Source organism: Dermochelys coriacea, chromosome 10 (assembly GCF_009764565.3).
Source record: "Dermochelys coriacea isolate rDerCor1 chromosome 10, rDerCor1.pri.v4, whole genome shotgun sequence".
NCBI classification, from domain to species: domain Eukaryota; kingdom Metazoa; phylum Chordata; order Testudines; family Dermochelyidae; genus Dermochelys; species Dermochelys coriacea.
The window spans coordinates 73,694,010-73,713,308 of NC_050077.1; the positions used below are offsets into that span (position 1 = coordinate 73,694,010).

The 19,299-nt window shown below is 44.2% G+C and overlaps 2 protein-coding genes across 2 annotated transcripts in view; one reads left to right on the top strand and one right to left on the bottom strand.

Moving 5' to 3' along the window:
• The window catches only part of ST8SIA2 (ST8 alpha-N-acetyl-neuraminide alpha-2,8-sialyltransferase 2), a 54,877-nt gene extending 43,230 nt beyond the window's left edge, over nt 1-11,647 (top strand). The window contains exon 6 of the mRNA XM_038419442.2: nt 5,892-11,647. Coding sequence (XP_038275370.1) covers nt 5,892-6,177 — 286 coding nt within the window. The 3' untranslated portion in view covers nt 6,178-11,647. The remainder of the gene's footprint in view (nt 1-5,891) is intronic.
• Nucleotides 11,648-17,272: 5,625 nt separating this feature from the next.
• On the bottom strand, nt 17,273-18,624 carry LOC119863064 (F-actin-capping protein subunit alpha-1-like). The gene has a single exon (XM_038420815.2). The coding sequence runs from the start codon at nt 18,598-18,600 to the stop codon at nt 17,731-17,733; it is 870 nt and encodes a 289-aa protein (XP_038276743.2). The 5' UTR covers nt 18,601-18,624; the 3' UTR covers nt 17,273-17,730.
• Nucleotides 18,625-19,299: the final 675 nt, after the last annotated feature.

Genomic DNA, 19,299 nt, shown 5'->3' on the forward strand with positions numbered 1-19,299 from the left:
AGATGCTAGCCTGGTGGAAGGATGATCGTCCCTATATTTTGGGTGTATTCTGATTATGTATAGCAGCCACAGCATGCTAGGCACTTAACAGATAATGGGCCAGATTCTGTTCTCAGCTACACCAACATCAATCTGGAGTAACTGCAATAGATTTACTCCAGGTTTCTACTAATGTAACTGAGATTAGAATTTGACCCACTGATCTGACTGGTGTATATAGGGCAGACCTATAGCATGTTTCTGCCAGTGAGGGACCAGCTTCTCCAGAAGAGTGTGTTTGATTTTTATCTCACTTTTATGAATAAGTTGGTTTAAAAAAGCTTGGAGTTATATACATACATTTATTTATTTATTTATTTATTTATTGTGACGTTCATCACTGAAAAACAGCAGCTGATGCTCCTATAACCTGATTTCTTGGCTGACCTGGGTTTCTTATATTCACACGAGTGGCATTCTCCTATTACAGGATTTTTCTGTTCAACTCAAAGGGTACATGCAATCCAACCCAGGCTTTTGTAGGACCCATCAGCATGGGGATCAGACGTGATGTTTAGCTGCAAATCAGCTCTCTCTGTTATTGAAACGAACAGCTGGCAGTCCCACAATGTTGTCTGGCTGAGCGGAACTTTTCCGCACACTGAACTTTTCCACACAAATTACGGACAGACTCTACGCAGAGTGATGCTACACAGAGATGAGTGTAAGGGAGACTTGTGAATCTTATTGATGTGCAGGGTGGAGGAACCGCCACCATCCTCGGTGGAGGCTACAGTTTCACAAAGGAGAATGACAGAGTGTTTTTCATCCTGGAGGCTCACAGGACTTACTTTACAATACAGAGGTACTTCACAGAGATCACTTCCTCCAGGATTGGGATACAACCACTTCTGGAGTGGAACATACCAAGTGCTGAACAGCACACACTAATGCTATGCAACATTTTAAGAGACAAGGTGAAAAGGAATACTGAGCCACTGGGAATTGTATTGGAAATTGACATCAGCCCAGTGTCCTGCTCAGCTTCTAACTGGGGCAGTTATATCTGGTCTACTTTTGGGGAAAAAACAGTTCCATGGGACCTTCCAGTGACCACAGGGCTCAGGATTTCTGTTTTAAGTCATCTACGAAAGATAGTCCCTCTAGCAATGCTACACAGGAACAATGTGTCCCAAGCAGCATCACTCTCTACAGCACAAGATTGCTGGGGCTTTATTTCTTGAAGCTATTGCCTTTTTTATTACAATCAAGTATCCGTTTAATAGTGAACAGGTCCATCATAAGCAGCTGCATCCTGTCCTTATAGGGGACAGACATGATGATCTAACTGGGTTTTTCATTGGTAACTATTGTGGATCCTGTACAAGAATTGTTTCAGGCAGCTTTTGCCTGATGGTATTACAGTTTCTATTACTCACCCAGGCCCATCTAGACATCAGCCCATTTCATCAGCCTCTGATGATTTATTTACATAAATGCCATACAGCTACCTTCTGAAGAAGGTCCAGACTGCCAGAATAGCTCAGGAAAGGGGGGTCTCAAGTTGCAGACTTTCCTCTTAACTGTCTCCTTTAATTGCTGTCTGCTTCCATAAAACATTACACTTAATAGTTATGGTGATTGGAGTAGCCAATTTGAAAAATAATTACTGCCTTCCTCAAGATTACCTTTCCTCCTAATTAAAATCCCGGACCTTGCATATTAAAGGTGTGCTATTGACACAGCATCCCATGTGCGCCCAGACAACCTCATTTGGGTTTGCAAAATTAATTAGTGTTTGTTTCAGTCCCCAGCTGTTCTCCCGAATTGGGAACGGCACATGCACTGGTAATGTGGATGCTGTCTAAATTGACCAGAGCAGCGAAAGAGACAAGAGAGTGATTTGTTCCTGCATAACTCATGTGGCTGCTATTACAAGCTGCTCATTAAATAGCGCCCCTGTGTCCTTTCCAGACATCACCGGAGAAGCTCTCAGTTCCTGCAAAGTGAGGACAAGATGCATTCACCACAGTCCAGCCGGCGCCATAGCTTGAGCGCTTTACAATCCTTGAGCTCTTTCCTTTCAGCACATCCATCTTCTCTGTCTCCAGAAAGGCCCAGAATTGAAGCCTCCCTCCCTCCCACCTCATCCCTGCACCTTTGCCTCCTGGCACCAGCAGATCCCTGGATGTTGAGAAGGGAAAATATTTTGCCCATGTGCCTCCCAGAAGTACTTCAGAGGATGGGCACTGCTGCTGCTAATTGCCCCCGATGATTATAAAGTGGTAAAAGGGCTGGAACTATCTGGTTATGGCTGAGACCATGAGGGGGTTGGAGCCAGAGTGTCAGGCTCAGTGTTCGGTGTCAGAATTTCGTATCTGCAATACAAGGAAATACGGGAGAAAGAGCATGGATTTTTATTGTAGGGTTACTCGTGAATATTGGGCTGCATGTGTAAGTTTGGTTTTGTAGGGTTGCTCCTCTTGCTGGCACTGTGGTTTTTTTCTACCATTAAAACATTTTTTAAAATGACATGAAACATCAAGTATTACTCAGACTTTGTACATAGATGCAAGGAGGGACTGCAAGAGTGTGGCCGTATCTGTCTGGCATCCAGATGCAGCCATGTCTTTCCCCCATTTCAGTACCTCCATTTCCTAGCAGTTGGGCAATTTGGCTTGCCAGCCAAATCAAAAGCTCTCCCTTTCCAGGGTACCCAAAAGTGCAAACCAGAAACCACACACGCCAGGCCTTCTCCCCTCAGGACAGGGGCTTTACAAATAGTCGTTCACCCCTTGGCTGCAGGGTTGTCCGATCTCCCCTTCCAGGAAATGCAGCTGAAGTGCAGGGGAGCTCATGTCCTCCTGCTACTGTGTACTCCAGCCTTAAGGCCCTAATTACTAAAACCCTTATGGTATAGCCACAATGCAAAAAGAACCTCGTGGCAGGAAGTCTCCGACCCTGGGGTCAACTGGCTCCGGCTTGTGGGGGCTCAGGCTGTAGGGCTGAAAATAGAGCATAGATGTTCCCCCTGGCGCTGGAGCCCAGGCTCCAAAACCCAACAAGGGGGAAGGTCTCAGACCCCAGCCTGAGTGAGAACACCTACACTGCTAATTTTAGCCCAGTAGCATGAGCCCCACATACCCGAGTCAGTTGACCTGGGCACTCAGATGTGCTGCCGTGGAGTTTGTTTTGCAGCAGAGACAGATCGAGTCTGTCTACCCTGCCGTCAGAAGTGGGACTTCCGCACGTGTCGATTTACCTGTGCTAGCGTGCATCTAGCTAGCTCACCTAACAACAGCAGTGAAGGCATGGCAGCACTGACTAGCTGCTGGAGGACATACCCAGGGTCCTGGTGGGCTTGGACAGCCCATGCTGCCATGGCTTCACTGCTGTTGTCATTCGAGCTACCTAGATCAAAGCAAGCTCAGCTACATCTCCATGTATTGCGGTCACATTTCTGACTGCAATGTAGACTTACCCTTAATGGTTAAGCTGTCTCTATGACTGGGACATTGAGTATCATTTCGGGCCTCCCATTCTTTGCAGTGGAACTTGAACAAGGCTGTGGTTCATACATAGGTTTCCTGGTATCTATAAACAAACAACTCCTGAAAAAAATACCTCTGATAGGTTGTGATGCAGCCAGTGTTCTGCTTTGTGGGGTCGTATGACGGCCCAAGGTGTGGCACAGTATAAGATACTGTTAAGATGCCAGTGCTAGACCGGCAGCAGTAGTAGAGGGAATTTTGAGGCTGTTAAACTTTATGGGATAAATTCATCCCTGGTGTAACTCCACCAGCGCAAACGAATGAATTTGGCTTTACAGGTATCTCCAGTGTAGCTGGATTACAGTAACTTCCCTGCTGAAGGACTTTCCCCAGCTTCTCAGTATTAAATGGCTGTAATAATAGCCCATGTCTCTCGTTGGCTGTATCGGTCTAATGGCTGCCCTCTGGGCTGCCGTGTGAAATACACAGGCACAGCTGTTTCACGGCCACCTGTGGGATAACCCTGTGTGGCTTTACAATAGCAAAGTTTGCTTTTCTCTTACGACAACATATGGGGCCAGGTCGAAGCTGCAGGGATAATGCCTCTGAGCGGGGATATTCAGAGGCAGCTGCACATCACCATGTTTCTTTCCCTGTCAGACCCTGGAAGCATCACCCCTCTCAAATGCTGTCTGGCGAGCAGGTGAGCCATTCGAAAGAGCACCATCTTACCAAGGCTTTCCTTCCAGAAAGGTCACAGCAGAGTGCTTTGCCGTAGCCACAGGCACTCAGATAGCAGGTGATGTGAATGCTTAGCAGCCAGCAGTCACCGCCACTAACCTACAGGAAAGGAGGACTATGTTCCTAGCATGTCCTGAGAGGTCTACTCCAACTTAGCTACACTTACAAACCTCTACTCACCAGCTCACTCAGGGAGTGTCATTTTCCTCCCATCTAGTAGAAGGCAGACAAGTAGGTTTTATACCTGGGCTACTAAATGTTCATGGCTCCCCGGCAAAGCTAATTTGCAGAGTTGAGGCTCAGATCCTGCACAGGGATTCCGCTGAGTGGACACCTGCAAGGAGTCCCACAGAAGTCAGTGGGAATGCATGCAAGTGTAAGGGCCTGCACTGTGGAGTGGGACCTGAGAGGGCAAAATCGAAGTTCAGAATGCTGAGCAACCTCCCAGAAATGCTGCACAGAGCCGCCAAACCCTGCTCTGCATTTCCTATCAAAAGCCCCGTCAGCCTTGCAGAGCCTGAAACTAGACTCTTTGAAATCCCAATTACACATAATTCATGGGCATCTAACGTGAACATACCCCATGGCGGGCATTTGAACAGGCTGACTCTGGGGAAGTGCAAGCCAAGCATGATCACAGGCGAGCAGCAGCTGCAGGCGCTACAAGCAGTTCAGTCTGCAGCCAGGGATGTCAGGTGTAGAACAAGGACAATATCAAATGTGATTCGGTAGGGAAAGGATACACCTGGGGGAGATTTTCCACCCTCCCCCCATCACAGTGCTCTCTGCTCAGGAAGGCAGGCAGATGCTTCATGCTGTCAAACTCCAGGAGCTAGTAACATTCTTTGTGAAAATACAATATTACTGCAATACAATATTATTTTCTAGTCACAGCCCAAAACACTCCCACTTTCAACAGGGCTTCTGTTGTATCTTGACCCATTGCAACAGGATGCAACTTCCACCCATCTTCTCTGTCATCCTTCATGAAAAATAATATAGTATTTAACAGTGCTGGGCCCAAACCATCTCAGTAACACTAGTGAATGCTCCTGTTCTATGCACGGTTACTCCAAAATGCTGTGGTATGTTCTGACAAGGGACCACAGAGGTGAGCACTGGCTTTAATAGTCTACAGTTCGGTGTTTCTCCAGCTTTTCAACTCAGCAACACCTTATTCAAAGTAAAAAATGTTCACAATCCCATTACAGTTACTAGAGAGTCAAGACATCATGCATCAGTGATAAAAATGAGCTGCTTATATAATGTTCATGTGAGTGTGTGTTTTGAGAGGTTGACAGAGACTACTTGACCTGTTTCTAGTGTTGGTCTTCTCTGCTGTAAGGAAGATGTTTATGGACTGAAATACTGTGGGCCACTACTGTAGGAGATTTTTTTTCATAAGGGATTGAAGAACGGTAAAGCACTCAGATACCTCAGTGACAAGTGTGTTGTAAATTCCTACAGAGAGACAGCTGCTCAGTCATGAAGCAAATGCAGCAGTAGTTATTTCTTGGCCAGCAGAACTGCTACATCAATCAATGCTCTCTCACTACTGAATCTGTCTTTGATGTAGCGAGGGCAGAGGAAGGAAAGGGGAGAGTATGTGACATGAAGGCTGCGCATGGCGAGTCTTGCTATGGCATGAATAACAGGATTTGGTTTTCTCTCCCTTTCCAGGTACTGGCTAACAAACAAAGTGCACATAAAACGACCAACCACCGGCCTGCTTATGTACACCCTGGCCACCCGCTTCTGCAACAGGATCTATCTCTATGGCTTCTGGCCTTTTCCCCGGGATCAGAACCAGAACCCCGTCAAATACCACTACTATGACAGCCTGAAGTACGGCTACACCTCCCAGGCCAGCCCCCACACCATGCCTTTGGAATTCAAAGCCCTAAAGACGCTGCACCAGGAAGGAGCCTTGAAACTGACAGTCGGAGAGTGCGATGGGGCCACGTAAGACAGGCTTCTGTGGCTCACGTTCCTGCAGGCTACACACCATGGGAGGATGGGGGAGCGGGAGAAAAGGCAGAGCAGTGGCTAGTGGGGTTGGTTTTCTTTGTTAACATGCAGAACAGTGACAAAAATATATATACATGGTGCCTATATATATTGACCTGAGTATTATAAGTGTTTGGTGTTCCCCCAGGGAAGGACAGATGAGTTGCAGGAGAGTCTGAAGCTGCTGCCCGGGCTCGAGGCTTTGCCTTGAGCTGGTTAGGCTCAGAAGGAAGTTAGTTCTACAATGTCAAAAATGCTTGAAGGTCACCTTGGTTTTTCAGAGTACTTTAGGGTGACAGGTAAATGTTGGGCCATGTGTGTGACTGGTCCAAGGTGGGTAGTTAGGGTCTGTTTGGCCAAGAACCCACATGCTGGCACTTCCCAGTATATAGTGTTCTTGGCTTAGTGCTAATAATGGGGTTGTGGGGGGAGCGGGGAGGGAGCCTTTGTTTGTGGCTAAAGAGCTGAGAGGTTGCCTGAGTGACTGGACAGGAACTGAGAAATGCAGCAGGACCCAGTTGAGCACCGTGGTCCCTTCTCTGCAGCAGGACGACCATACTCTCTCCCGGTGAATGGCACGCAACATCGTTCAGATGCTTACCAGTTCAGAACTATCCCATGTGGTTTGGTGAGAAGGGTGCCACAGTCAGAGCAGCCTGTTTGGAAAGGCCATCGGATTCTGGACAGAGCCCTTGAGATGCAGCGTGAGACTCACCCTAGTGACTGTGACTCCAGGAGACACCGGACAGGGCCCTTAAAGGCAGGTTTGAATGAAGTTTGCTGTCAAAGGAGACACAGGACCTTTCGGGAGCAGGAGACAACACAGGGGCTAGTGAAGATCAGACTGGGCTGACATCTCAGAAGGACGCTGTGTTTATGTTTTTTTATTCCTCTCCTAAAAAACTAACAGAAAAAGCAAAAACACTGGAAAGTAGCAGGTGGGCTGCTGAAACCAGTGCAGTCAGTGCTAAGTCTTACACTGTCAAAGCCACTCAGCATCTTCCAGAGCTCATGAAAACCATAAGCACATTGTAACTCCTGCTTCCCGATCACTGCCTGCTAAACAGCCCTTCCTTCTCCCTACTCCAAAATTAGTAACAGGCCTAAGTCTCAGCTAAGCAGAAAGCTCAAAAGTGAGGGTGTAAAAGGACCCTGTCAAGATTAAATCATACAGGTGACATTCATGTCTGAGCAGAGAACCACCATGAGGCCTGTGCACTACTTAAGACCTAGCTAATCTTTATGTTGAAGACTTAGGTAGGACTTAAGTGGTACTGTATATAGATATCAAGCTGGCCCTCCACACACGGGTGAATTTCACTCATAGTTTAAATAAATCAGCCCCTTCCCTGCATTACTATTACTACTTACAGTAAAAAGAGTGAAGTCGTTCTTAAAAAAACAAATTTGCTTTCCACTTTTTTTGTTTGTTTGTTTGTCAGTGAGACTAGATTGATCTGGTTAGTCAATTTCACTTCCTGTTTCTATTCCAGTTTCCTTGCCTAACTCTCCTTTGTCAGCAGAACATAGTTGGGTTTGGGTTACAAAGAGTGAAGAAGGTTTAATTTAAACTACAACAGCAACAAATGGCATTACAGAATTTTGTCATAAATTGTGAAAGAGTTCCTGTTAGTATTAGTTTTTTGTTATCTATATGCCTACATTGTGGGGTTAAACTACTTGAGACTGATCCTTTGAAATCTGAGTGCCAGCCTCCATAACTTTTAAAAGGTAAAACTGTATGTCATGTTTATGAACAAAAAATTGCCATGCCTATAAGACCATCTAGTCTAATAATTAGTGTCCAACCTGATTCACATTAAGGTGCAGGTAACCATTATGGATTAACCCGCCTGTAGGAGAAGTTTCTTCCTAACCCAAGGAAATTATATCCCTTATTTTATTTTTTAGCCCAGATTTTTAAATTCATCTTGATTTTCTGAGTATACATCCTACCTTGTACCTTGATATAATTACTTGTAATTTTTGAGAGACGGGAAGAGATTAAAAAGAAAGAAGCATCAAAAACCAAATCTGTTTTATGATCATGAGAGGCTTTACTCAATGGAGTAATGAATGGTCATTCAAGACAGCCCATCTTCTCCGCCATTCATGCCCAGCTAGGAGGCGGTGGTGGCTAAAGGTGAAGCCACTGGATTCTTAACCTCAACTTCTTACCTTTTGCGAGTGGCCCTAGGCCAGGTAGCGATTTCTGTTGCCATAACTTTGTTCAGAAATAAAATAAATGGTGTGACTTTTATTCTTAAACCGATTAGAAAATAAAAAAGCTACTACAGTGCCATAGCCAGTACCCTTGCACGTTCCACGTCTGTGGCAGTAGCACAGCCTAGTTTCCTTGCGGCAGAGATTGGGGGTCTCGGAAGCGAAAGGGATTGCTTGCCTTGCTAAAAAGAAGGTGTGGCTATTACTTTAAGGTCTTCCTGCAAGATATTTTAAAACACCTGCAAAGCCGCATGAGGTCTAGCCGAGAGCATTACGTAACGGGCAGTTTTTTTCTTTAAAAAAATGCATTTTTGTTTTCCTGGTTCACATGTACCAGCTACTGGGCTTGCTGTTTGATTGAATCAAAGCACATGCCAGCTGTACACAAAGCAACTCAGCAGGCCGAGTATCCCAGTGACACTGCTGCTCCTGGAATGGACCCCCGGCATTCACTCTTGAAACAAAATGCATTAAACCAGGGATGATTTACTCAATGGCAAATCCCCCCATTCTCTTCAGTGGGATCAGGTTTGGTGGTTTAAAACAATGACTCTGCTTTACACAATAATCACCGGCAAAAATCATATTTAGGATCTGCCAGTTATAAGTTATTTGTGTGCACAAAAGCATCTGGAAAGAATCCCATTAGCTTTACTGGGTTTGGCCCTAAAGACCCATCCTGTGAAACATTACTCAGTATGTTGCCACCTCTAGGCAGCTCTCACATGACATCTGGACAGCTGCCTGGCCAGCTCCAATGGACAGCGGTAGCCAATGAGTTGAAAAACTCACTGAAAACTTACATTACCATCCCTGCTTTACCTAAAGGGCTAGGCCAACTGGCACAATACACCCCAGCACTAACCCAGCATCTGAGCCTAGACAAGCCAATACAGCAGGTTGGCTTTTTTGTTAGAGGATACGGGAGCTGCTGAATTTCACATTTGCCTTCCCCTCTGTAATGGCTGCTATTAGATGGATGCAGTTTGGATTTCTCAGTCAAATGGTGGCGGTGGGGGGGGTCTTAATAAATTCTTACTGCTGCTGCTTGGAACTGTGCAGGAAGCCATCACACCAGATGTCACTGGGACTAACCTGCTCCAGGAGGCTGCTGCTTGATAAATTTCTTCATGCCTAATTAAGGCTCCTCTTCCAAAGCGAATGAAACAAAAAGTTTATTGATGCTGCTCAAATGGGAATTCAGGCACATGTGTTGCACTATGAATGTCCTTAATAACCCCCCAACTGACAGCAGCAGCTTCCCACACAGGCTGGCACATGCTCTCATTCTACTGCCTGTCTTTTCCCTTTTTCTCTCTTCCTCTCTTGCTCTCCATCTCTGTCTGGTTCCATATGTGGGTCTGGCCCTCTTTTATCTCCCCCCCCCCGCATTAAAAAGGACATTTCAAACCTCACTGCAACTTATACCAGCATTTCCTATAGCAGCGATTGGCAACCTTTGGCATGCAGCCTGTCAGGGAAAGCCACTGACAGGCCAAGCTGGTTTGTTTACCTGCAGCATCTGCAGGTTTGGCCGATCGCAGCTCCCACTGGCCGCGGTTCACCGTCCCAGGCCAATCGGGGCTGCGGGAAGGGCGGCAGGCACATCCCTCGGCCCACGCCACTTCCCGCAGCCTCCATTGGCCTGGGACGGCAAACCACGGCCATTGGGAGCCGCGATTGGCCAAACCTGCGGATGCCGCAGGTAAACAAACTATCCCAGCCTGCCAGCAGCTTTCCCTGGTGGGCCACATGCCAAAGGTTGCCAATCCCTGCCCTATAGTAACCTGGAGTGGGCTTCTTACTATTGCTAGTGTAAAACCGAACATGCTTTCTATGGACCAAAATAAAAAATGCAGAAAAGCTGTTAAAATGGAACAGAAATGGCAGATGTAGAGTGGAGAGTTTATTACTCTTTCTCTATGCTAGGAAATGGAACTGGTGGCAAGCCTTGAACTGGTGCTGAAGGCATGAGAACATAAGAATGGCCATACTGGGTCAGACCAAAGGTCCATCTAGCCCAGTTTCTTGTCTTCTAACAGTGACCAATGCCAGGTGCCCCAGAGGGAATGAACAGAACAGGTAATCATCAAGTGATCTATCCCCTGTCGCCCATTCCCAGCTTCTGGCAAACAGAGGCTAGGGACACCATCCCTGCCCAACCTGGCTAATAGCCATTGATGGACTTATGCTCCATGAATTTATCTAGTTCTTTTTTGAACCCTGTTATAGTCTTAGCCGTCACAACATCCTCTGGCAAGGAGTTCCACAGGTTGACTGCGTTGTGTGAAAAAATACTTCCTTTTGTTTGTTTTAAACCTGCTGCCTATTAATCTCATTTGGTGGCCCCTAGTTCTTGTGTTATGCGAAGGCGTAAATAACACTTCCTTATTTACTTTCTCCACACGATTCATGATTTTATAGACCTCTATCATAGCCTATAAAAGCAATTTCACACACTGCTTGTGTAGCCAGGACTAAACCATTTTCAGCACTGTTATAGAAAGCTCAGCTGAGTGTTGGTTCCACCTGCACTAGAAGCATTTCTCAGCCTCGGGGTGAATTGCTGAGATCAGCTCTTAATAATGAGCCAGTCTCCCAGTGTAGATGGAGCGGGGCCTTAATGGTACAGAAGAGATACTCTTACATGGTATCAGTGAATGGTGCCAGCCTCCGAGTGCTGGAGCAGGAAGTTCTCAGTCACCACGAGAGTGCAGCAACACAAGGCCAGAACTATCCCAACCCTGACCTCTAGCAATGAGAGGAGACTTCGTTCTCTATAATCATTCCAGTCCTTGGTGTCTGAGTTGATGCCCCACAAGACAGCCAATCAGAGCCAGCTGTGGTGGTACTAGGGATTGAACTCACACCATCAAAATGGTTTTACATAGACTGCCAAAAGGCCAGCAAATGGTAACAACTTTTGAGCGCTCCTGATCTAGGCTGGATTTGAACTTGAACTTGGATATAGAGGTGAAAGGCTCCATATCATTTAACTGCATGCTTGAGTCATCTGGGCACCCTTAAAGAGGACTCTGGCATGCCAGCTGTGCAGGCTTCCATCTAACACTGCACCCCATGCTAGTCAGTGCAAGATGGGTGAGCTGTGGAACATGCACTGGTCTACAAGAGAGACTGTGCAGCCAGCCCATTTTATGGTGTGATGGTGTTTCGTTATCCAAAGCAACGGTTCCTTCTGGGAACTGCAAAACCAACCATGTGGATGAGCGTTGTATCATGAACATTATTGTGTGTCTTGCTGATTTTTCCTCTTGTTCCATACTTCGTGGTTCCCATTTCCTCTGTCATCTGGGTCTCAAACAAGGACTGCAGGGATTTGGAAGCAGGACCACAAAGACCTTTTCCCTCTCCACATATTTGTCTTTCAGGCCTGTTGGTCCCTATCACAGGCTGCCTGGCCCTTTAAGGCAAGCTGGGCTCAGCCTGGCCTGTGACCTAGCAACCAAATGATAATTGACCCTAGCTGGTGTTTCAGGGGAAGGAGTTAAGGAAGGACGATATAAACAGAGCTGAGAATTCACTGTGGAGGTGGGAAAAGTTTGCAAGCCTTAGCAGAAGGTGAAGCCAAATGCCTGTCTCTATCAAGTGGGAGATGGGCTGGGGAGACAGGTGTTTTGGAGGGCTGAAGGAAAAAATATACTGAATAGTACAGAAGTCACTCTGGAAAATGAGAGAGAAGAAGCTAGGAATGAAGAATGGCTGCAAAGTTGGGAAAAGATGAGAAATATCAGAAGAAGCAGCAGGGGAAGGGAACCAAGAGTAGGATGGAATGCCAAAATATTGCAATTGTCAAATTGCTGGGTAAGGAAGTGAAGATAGGTGACATTAATCCTTTGTAAATAGCTACATGGATTAGGGAAAATGTTAGGGCTATATCAAGAGCTAGACTATTACAGGGTGGAGATTTATTGGTGGAGTGTGTGGGTGAAGAACAGGCTGAGAAACTGCTTAAAACTAAAATTCTTGGGAAAATAAAAATGGTTTGTCAGCCCCCCAAATTTCTGACAGAAACAACCGGGCTAATATATGGGATCCCACTGGAAATGATTGAGGATAAAATTTAAAAAGGTATAGGTAGGCCCAGGTGCCATTCATCAAACAATTAATTAGAGGGGGAGAAAACAAACCATCAACAGGTGTGCAAATAACACTTAGAGGAAGGGTTTTACCTGACTGGGTAAAGCTAGGATACCTATATTTTGGACTAACCCATACATGCCTTACCCTTTGAGATGTTACAAGTGCCAAAAATTTGGCCATGTGACAGATGTGTATAAAGGGGAAACACAAGATGTGGTAAATGTGTAGAGGAGCATTCATATGAAACCTGTGGGGATAAGAACAGTAGCTACCATGAATCCTCCATAAGCTAAACAGGCTAGGGAGATACAAAGAACCAGGATTACCAACAAGATATCTTATGCAGAAGCTGCTAAAAGGTATTCAAAGCGACAGGTGGGGAAGAAGGAGAAAACCAGTAAGGGAAAGGAACCATTGCTACAACACAGTGTTATAAAGGATATGGTAAATAATGTAAGAGCAGTAAGGGAAGCCATATTTGCAGAGAAGATGGCATTTGTAGCATTTAGGGTAGAAGTAATAAAATGTGCTTCACAAACAGAAAAGAACAGAAAGAATACAGATAATAAAAGCTGCAGAAAAGTATTTGCATGTTAATGCAATTTTGTGTGAGAGCAATACTGCAGTTTAACTAATATGGTGCTTAAATAAATTGTGGGAATGCACAACGCTTAATAGCGCATGGTCAGGAACTAAAGAAGACTATTTCTGAAATGAAGATCAAACCTGATGTTATGTATACTGGAAACATGATTAATGGAAAAGTTGTCTTTGAAGTCCCAGGATATGGTACAGTCAGATATGATAGAGAAATAAGTTATTTTCCTCTATAAATTAATCTTGAAATAAATGTAAAGAAACTCAGTTTTGAGAATACTACTATAGAGATTTCAATGCAGAATAAAAACACTTCTTTAAGGACCTATAAAGATTTGAAATGCTCAGAATTAAAAGAGCTCATTAGAGAAGTAAAAGGTCCATATATTACATATGGAGATTTTAATAGCCATAGCGAGTTATGGGAAAGTGGGAAATTGGATAGCAATAGCAAATGTTTGGAAAAGTACATTGATGAACACAATCTGGTAATACTAAATAACAGCACCAACAAGGTTTAGCTCAGTTACTGGGTTCCTTTTCCCATTTGGCACTGGGAATTGCAACAAGCAATATAGCTAGTAAATGTAACTGGTAAATTTACCGTTAAGAGGGAATGAGTAGTGATCATTTACCTACACTTATGTACCAAGGCAAGGGTAATAATGAAGACACTGGAAGTACTCTTACTTGGAATTTCAAAAGCGCTGATTGGGAGTTCTTCAGACATATGTGTGATGAATGCCTGAGTAAGTAAGTATGTAAGTGATAATACAGGGGAATTTAGTGATAACATGATAAAGGGAATTGTGGCAGCAGCCAAAGTAGCTATTCATAAGGTAACAAATTGCCCTAAAATCAGAAACCTGTGCTGGAATACAAGATTGTAATTAAAGAAGAAATGAGGCATATAGAAAAGCTAAACCACAATGAGGACTTGACAAAGTATGAAAGAAGAAAGGCAGTGACACAAAATTAATAAGAGGACTAAACAAGAGTTGAAAGGAGTATTATGGGAAAATTAAATACAGATACCAAGGTTACAAGCAAGTTAGGAAAATGAATAGAACATGGGTAACAGTTTTGTCCCTGATCTTATTGAAGAGGATGAAGTTCTAAATTCTAACAAAAGAAAAGCAGAAATCCTAGCAGAAGTGTTCTGGAAAGTTAGTAATGAGAAGAATCAAAGTACAGATTTTCAGGGGGTGGTGAGGAGAAAATTTTGATCAAGAAAACTGAGATCATAAATGGTTGGGGAAATGATGATAAGATACTGAATGAAAACTTCAGTATGCAGCAACTCAAAAAAGTTAGACAAAAATTAAACAGCCCCAGGTAAAGATAGCATATGTAATATGATGCTTTCTCGAATACTGACCTGCAGGGAGTTTCAGGATTTTATTAAAGTTATATAATAGTATATGAGAAAAGGAGTAATTCCAGTAGAATGGAAGCATCTGGGGATAGTACCAATAAAGAAGCTAGCCAAGTTGCTTATGAGAATTGATGCGTATAGACCAATTGTTATCATATCTTGTGTGGGTAAAGTTATGAGAAGAGAATAATAAATGAGAGGCTAGTTTCATAGTTGGAAAAAATGACATCTTAAATAATGTGCAAAGTGGTTTTAGGGGAGGGAGATCCATGATTGATCATATTGTCAAATTAGAAACAGAAATACAAAAAAGTATGAGGAACAAAGAGTATATAACTGTGTGGGTTTTGTGTGGACATTGAAAAAGCATGTGATATGTCATGAAGGGAGGGTTTGTTGTATAAGTTGGTCAAGGTAGGGATAAAAGGAAGAATATTTTGATGAATAAGGTTTTTTGTTGTTGTTGTGTTGGTTTTTTGGTTGGTTGGTTGGTTGGTTGGTTAGATGGGTTTTTTTGAGTGAGAGGACCCTACAGGTTAGAGTAAAGAAAGTCTTATCAGGTATCTCTAGTAATGCCAATGGCACTGCTCAGTAGAGTGTTGTCAACCCTACCTTGCTTAACATTATGATAAATGATCTCCCAAAAATTGTAAGGACAGGAATGGGTATTATCTTATTTGTAGATGATTATGCTATATGGTTAAACACAAGAGAATTAAAGTGACTGGAGAAAGAATCCAATGAAGCCCTCAGGGAGATCTCAGGGTGGGGAGATGCTTGGGGATTTAAATTTACAATCATTAAAACAAAGGGAATGATCTTCTCTAGAAAAAAATTAAAGATGAGTGTAATTTATATTGTATGAAGGCGCATGTAGTTAACCATTGAAGTTTATGGATGTACTGTTAGTTTATCATCAAAGTTGGGAGGGCCATATAGAAAATGTTACAAACAAACAAACAAACAAACAAAAGGTAGGATTAATCTACTTTAAAGTATTGCTGGGATTAATTGGGGAGCAGATAAGGCAGTGCTGGTTATGCTGTATAGAGTGATTATAAGATCAGTCATAGGTTGTGGATGTCGAGCCTTTAGCTCTGCATACGTGTTGAAGCTTAAAAAGTTAGAATCAGTTCAAGCTCAAGCACTGTAAATTCCATGTGGTGCATCTCTTATGATACGTCCTGTGTCACTCATGGAGAAATACCTATCAATTTAAGAATGAAATGTTAGATCTGATATTTTGGGCTAAAGTCAAGGGAAACAGCACACAAAAGATAACTGGGCAATTGAATGTTGGAATTTAAGCAGACAAAATATAGCCTGGCACAATAAATTCCTTCATACTTTTCGGGTTAAAATGTGGGTAGAAGAGTTAGGTGAAAAGGAAGGGCTAGAAGAGATTAAAATCAATAGTTATTCAACAGTAAATCATACCGGAAAAATCATCTCTCTGGATGTGGATTTAGAATTATATAATAAAATAAAGAGAAAAAGTCTTCCTGTATGACCGATAAAGTTTGACTTATGCTCAAAGTGGGGTCACCATTGCTGAATATATATACACTGATGGATCTAAAGATGGGAAAAAACAGAGTGGGAATAGCCTTTTGAATCCCTGAGACTGGAGCTAAGAAATCTAAAAAAACATCTAATTTTGTAGCCATGATGACAGTTGAATTGATGATGATGCTAACATAAGGGACATATGACCTACCGGTGCTGTTATCTTTTCAGATGCATTATCAGGTATACTGGCAATTAAAAGGTGTGTCTCAGAAAGCAGAAGTGAGCTAATAAATGAAATGTTGTTGACAACAACGCTAGCATGCTTGAGTGTGAACATAATACTAGCATGGATTCCAGCACACGCTGGGATACCTGGCAATGAAATGGAAGAGAAAAAATGCTTTAAAAATTGAGAAATTGATCTAAAGATTCCTTTGAGTAAGCAGGAATTTAAAAGTTTATTTAAAAAAGGAATAGCAAGAATTGTGGACCAAGGAGAAAAGAGGAAGATTTTATGACGTATGCCCCAAAACAGAGGATAATGTGCTACTCTAAAGGACTAAAAGGAAGAATGTGGCTTGATGATGATTTATAGTTATTGACTAGACACAAAAAGGGGTGTTATAACATATGGAATGTTAAAGAAACAGTTGATCACCAGAAAGGGAAATGCAGGGCATATTCCCAGAAAAGGATTTTGATGAAGAATTTAAATGCTTTAAGGTGACAGAATACACTATGAAGGGGTTAGGGAGAGTGCTGGGACATGGGGTAACATTAAAAAAGCCCAACTAATGTCTATGAATATAGAGCAGGGTAAGGGTATATGAGGAATGTAGTAGGTGGAGTGTGTATATATGAGTGTATAAGGAATATAATAGGTAGTGATTATAGACTCAGAAATTAAGTCTGCTTCACCAGGAGGAAGACGTTTGAACTGGCAGTCAGGAGCAGCCGGGGGAGTGAGCTGGGACTGAGGTCCTGAGAGAAGCAGGCTGGTAAGCCTTCAAGGAGCAGCCTGAAAAGAGTCCTGGGAAACTCCATGACTCTCTAAAGGGACAAGAGTTGGGAGACTAGCTGGAGAGCCTAAGGTTGTATGTTCGGCTGTGGATGACTGAAGACCAGACTTTGTGAAGGAGGAATTGTGTTTGTCTAAAGGGAGACTGAGAAGAGAAAGATGGCTTAAAAGGGCAAAACAGCCAGGCCACAGAAAGGAAGGACCACTGAGGGATTGGGAAGAGAGACTGTTTAAGTTATGATATGCTAATAAGCTAGTCCCCAAGAATGGGTGTACTATATAACTATGGTCTGATGTACTGAAGAGGCCTGAGAGGTGGGGAGACAGAGCACTGGACAGCACCTGCCCTCTATCATTAAATCACACTCTCCCTACAGCCTACTCATCAATTTGCTTGCTCTTCTTGGAACTCCCTCCACTTTAACAACAAGCTGATACACAATGTGACTGCTTATTGATCTGTGTGAGCGCTTAACCTGTGCTTAGCACTGGTCAGCAGAACACCTCCACTTGGATCTCCCAACCTCCCAGGAGAGTGCCCCATCTCCTGACACCACAGAACTCTTCCTGACCTTCATTTTCTCTGATTTTTTTTTCATTTTTTCTTTTCTCTATTTATTTTATTGGGTATTTAGTACTTTCTCCCTTCCCTGAACACTTTATTCAGATATCCCATACAAACTGGCCTTTCATTGGACAGCAGGTGCTGCCACTATCTTAGCTGTCGCTATTTTCTCCCAGTCAATCGTGCTGTGGGTGATGGGCAGCTGTCTTCGGAAAGCCTTCAAGTAGGTATTGCTCATCCTCTGGTATTCTTCCATCAGCCCATCCTGAAATTGGTTGTCTGCATGCTCCAGCAGTTTCACAAAGTCCTGGGAGGTCTGGATCTCAGTGGTGACAGGAAGACTCTCTGCCACATCCTTGCACACTGTCAAGTGGATGTTGCCGTCCTCAAAGTAGTGAGCCTGGACCATGATGGTCCCGGCCACCTGGGTGGAAGTGGAAGTGGGAGTCAGGGTGAAAGTCCACTCTGATTTCCACAGGCCGTTCCAGAAGGCGGAGGGCCGGTGCAGACGACCTGCAATGCAGGCGATGAGAATTTTCCGGATCGCTGTATCCTTGATGAAGACACTGCAAATCCCCCCAGTATAGTGGCTGCTGACGTATGCTTTCAGGCCCTCATAGAGGGCCCTTCTCCATGCCTCACCTTTCTCATCTTCCTGTGGGTGAGCCTGAAACTCGCTTGCCTCTTTCCTCATGTGGTCAAATTTGAAAGAGACCTGTCTCTGGGAGTCAAGGAAGTGTTTTTCCTCCAGCTCGTTGTGGCGGGTCAGCAGCACCTCACACTCCTTCCTCATGACCGGGGTGAAGTAGAGCTTGTTGTGCAGGGCACAGAGGGAGGCAGCTTCCTGGCACATCAGGCTGTCGTCACCCACCAGCAGGCGCAGATCACTGAAGGCCTCGCAGAATTCATCAGGCAGGGCCTGCTTCAAGAGACTGCTCACAATCTTCACCTTCTCTTGTCTGGTCAGGGGTCGCTCCCTAGTCATTCTGTCCATGGTTGTGGGGCTCGAGGATACTGCATCCACCTCACCTGAAGGAAAAGTAAAAGGACATGACAATCATTAGCTCTCCAGGCAATACACTAAGGGCATCCAAATTTTGCCCAGCTGAAGGTTACACAGGCAATTTGCCACACATAATGGAGCAGGCTACAGCCATCCTTACCCCAGGTACAGCCCAGGGGTCGCGACATGGCCTACAATTCCCATCTCCAATCCATACTGAAGATCTCTTATCTACAGCAAAGAGACCTGGGCTTCCACAATTCCAGTAGGCTTGCAAGGGAGTCTCATGAATGCCAGCCGTCCTCAATCAGTTTTTCACTGTGGATCCCACCACATCTTGAGATGTGGGCTTAGGAAATCTCTGCAACTGTTACAGGTGTATCCTGAGGGCCACCCACTGAGTGGGATTATTCCGTTGGGGGAGCCAAAATAATCACACTTGCATCTGCCTTCTCCTCTCTGATAGCACATCTCACAACCCTATGCTACCAGCAACAGTGCCCAACAATGGAGGGAAGCTGTGGTCAGAAGCAGCCCTTCTTTTTCAGGAGCCCCCAAACTGTAACCAAAAAAAGTGATGTAATCCCTGACTAGGATGAACTGGGGCAATCATGACATTTAATGATTCCAAAAATAAGCTCCTTTTCCACCTGAGAATAACCCCTGTCAGATCGATCCCATTTTAAAAGT

Excerpts from the sequence above, each read along its gene's own strand:
- LOC119863064 (XM_038420815.2), bottom strand. The coding sequence starts at position 18,600 with ATGGACAGAATGACTAGGGAGCGACCCCTGACCAGACAAGAGAAGGTG.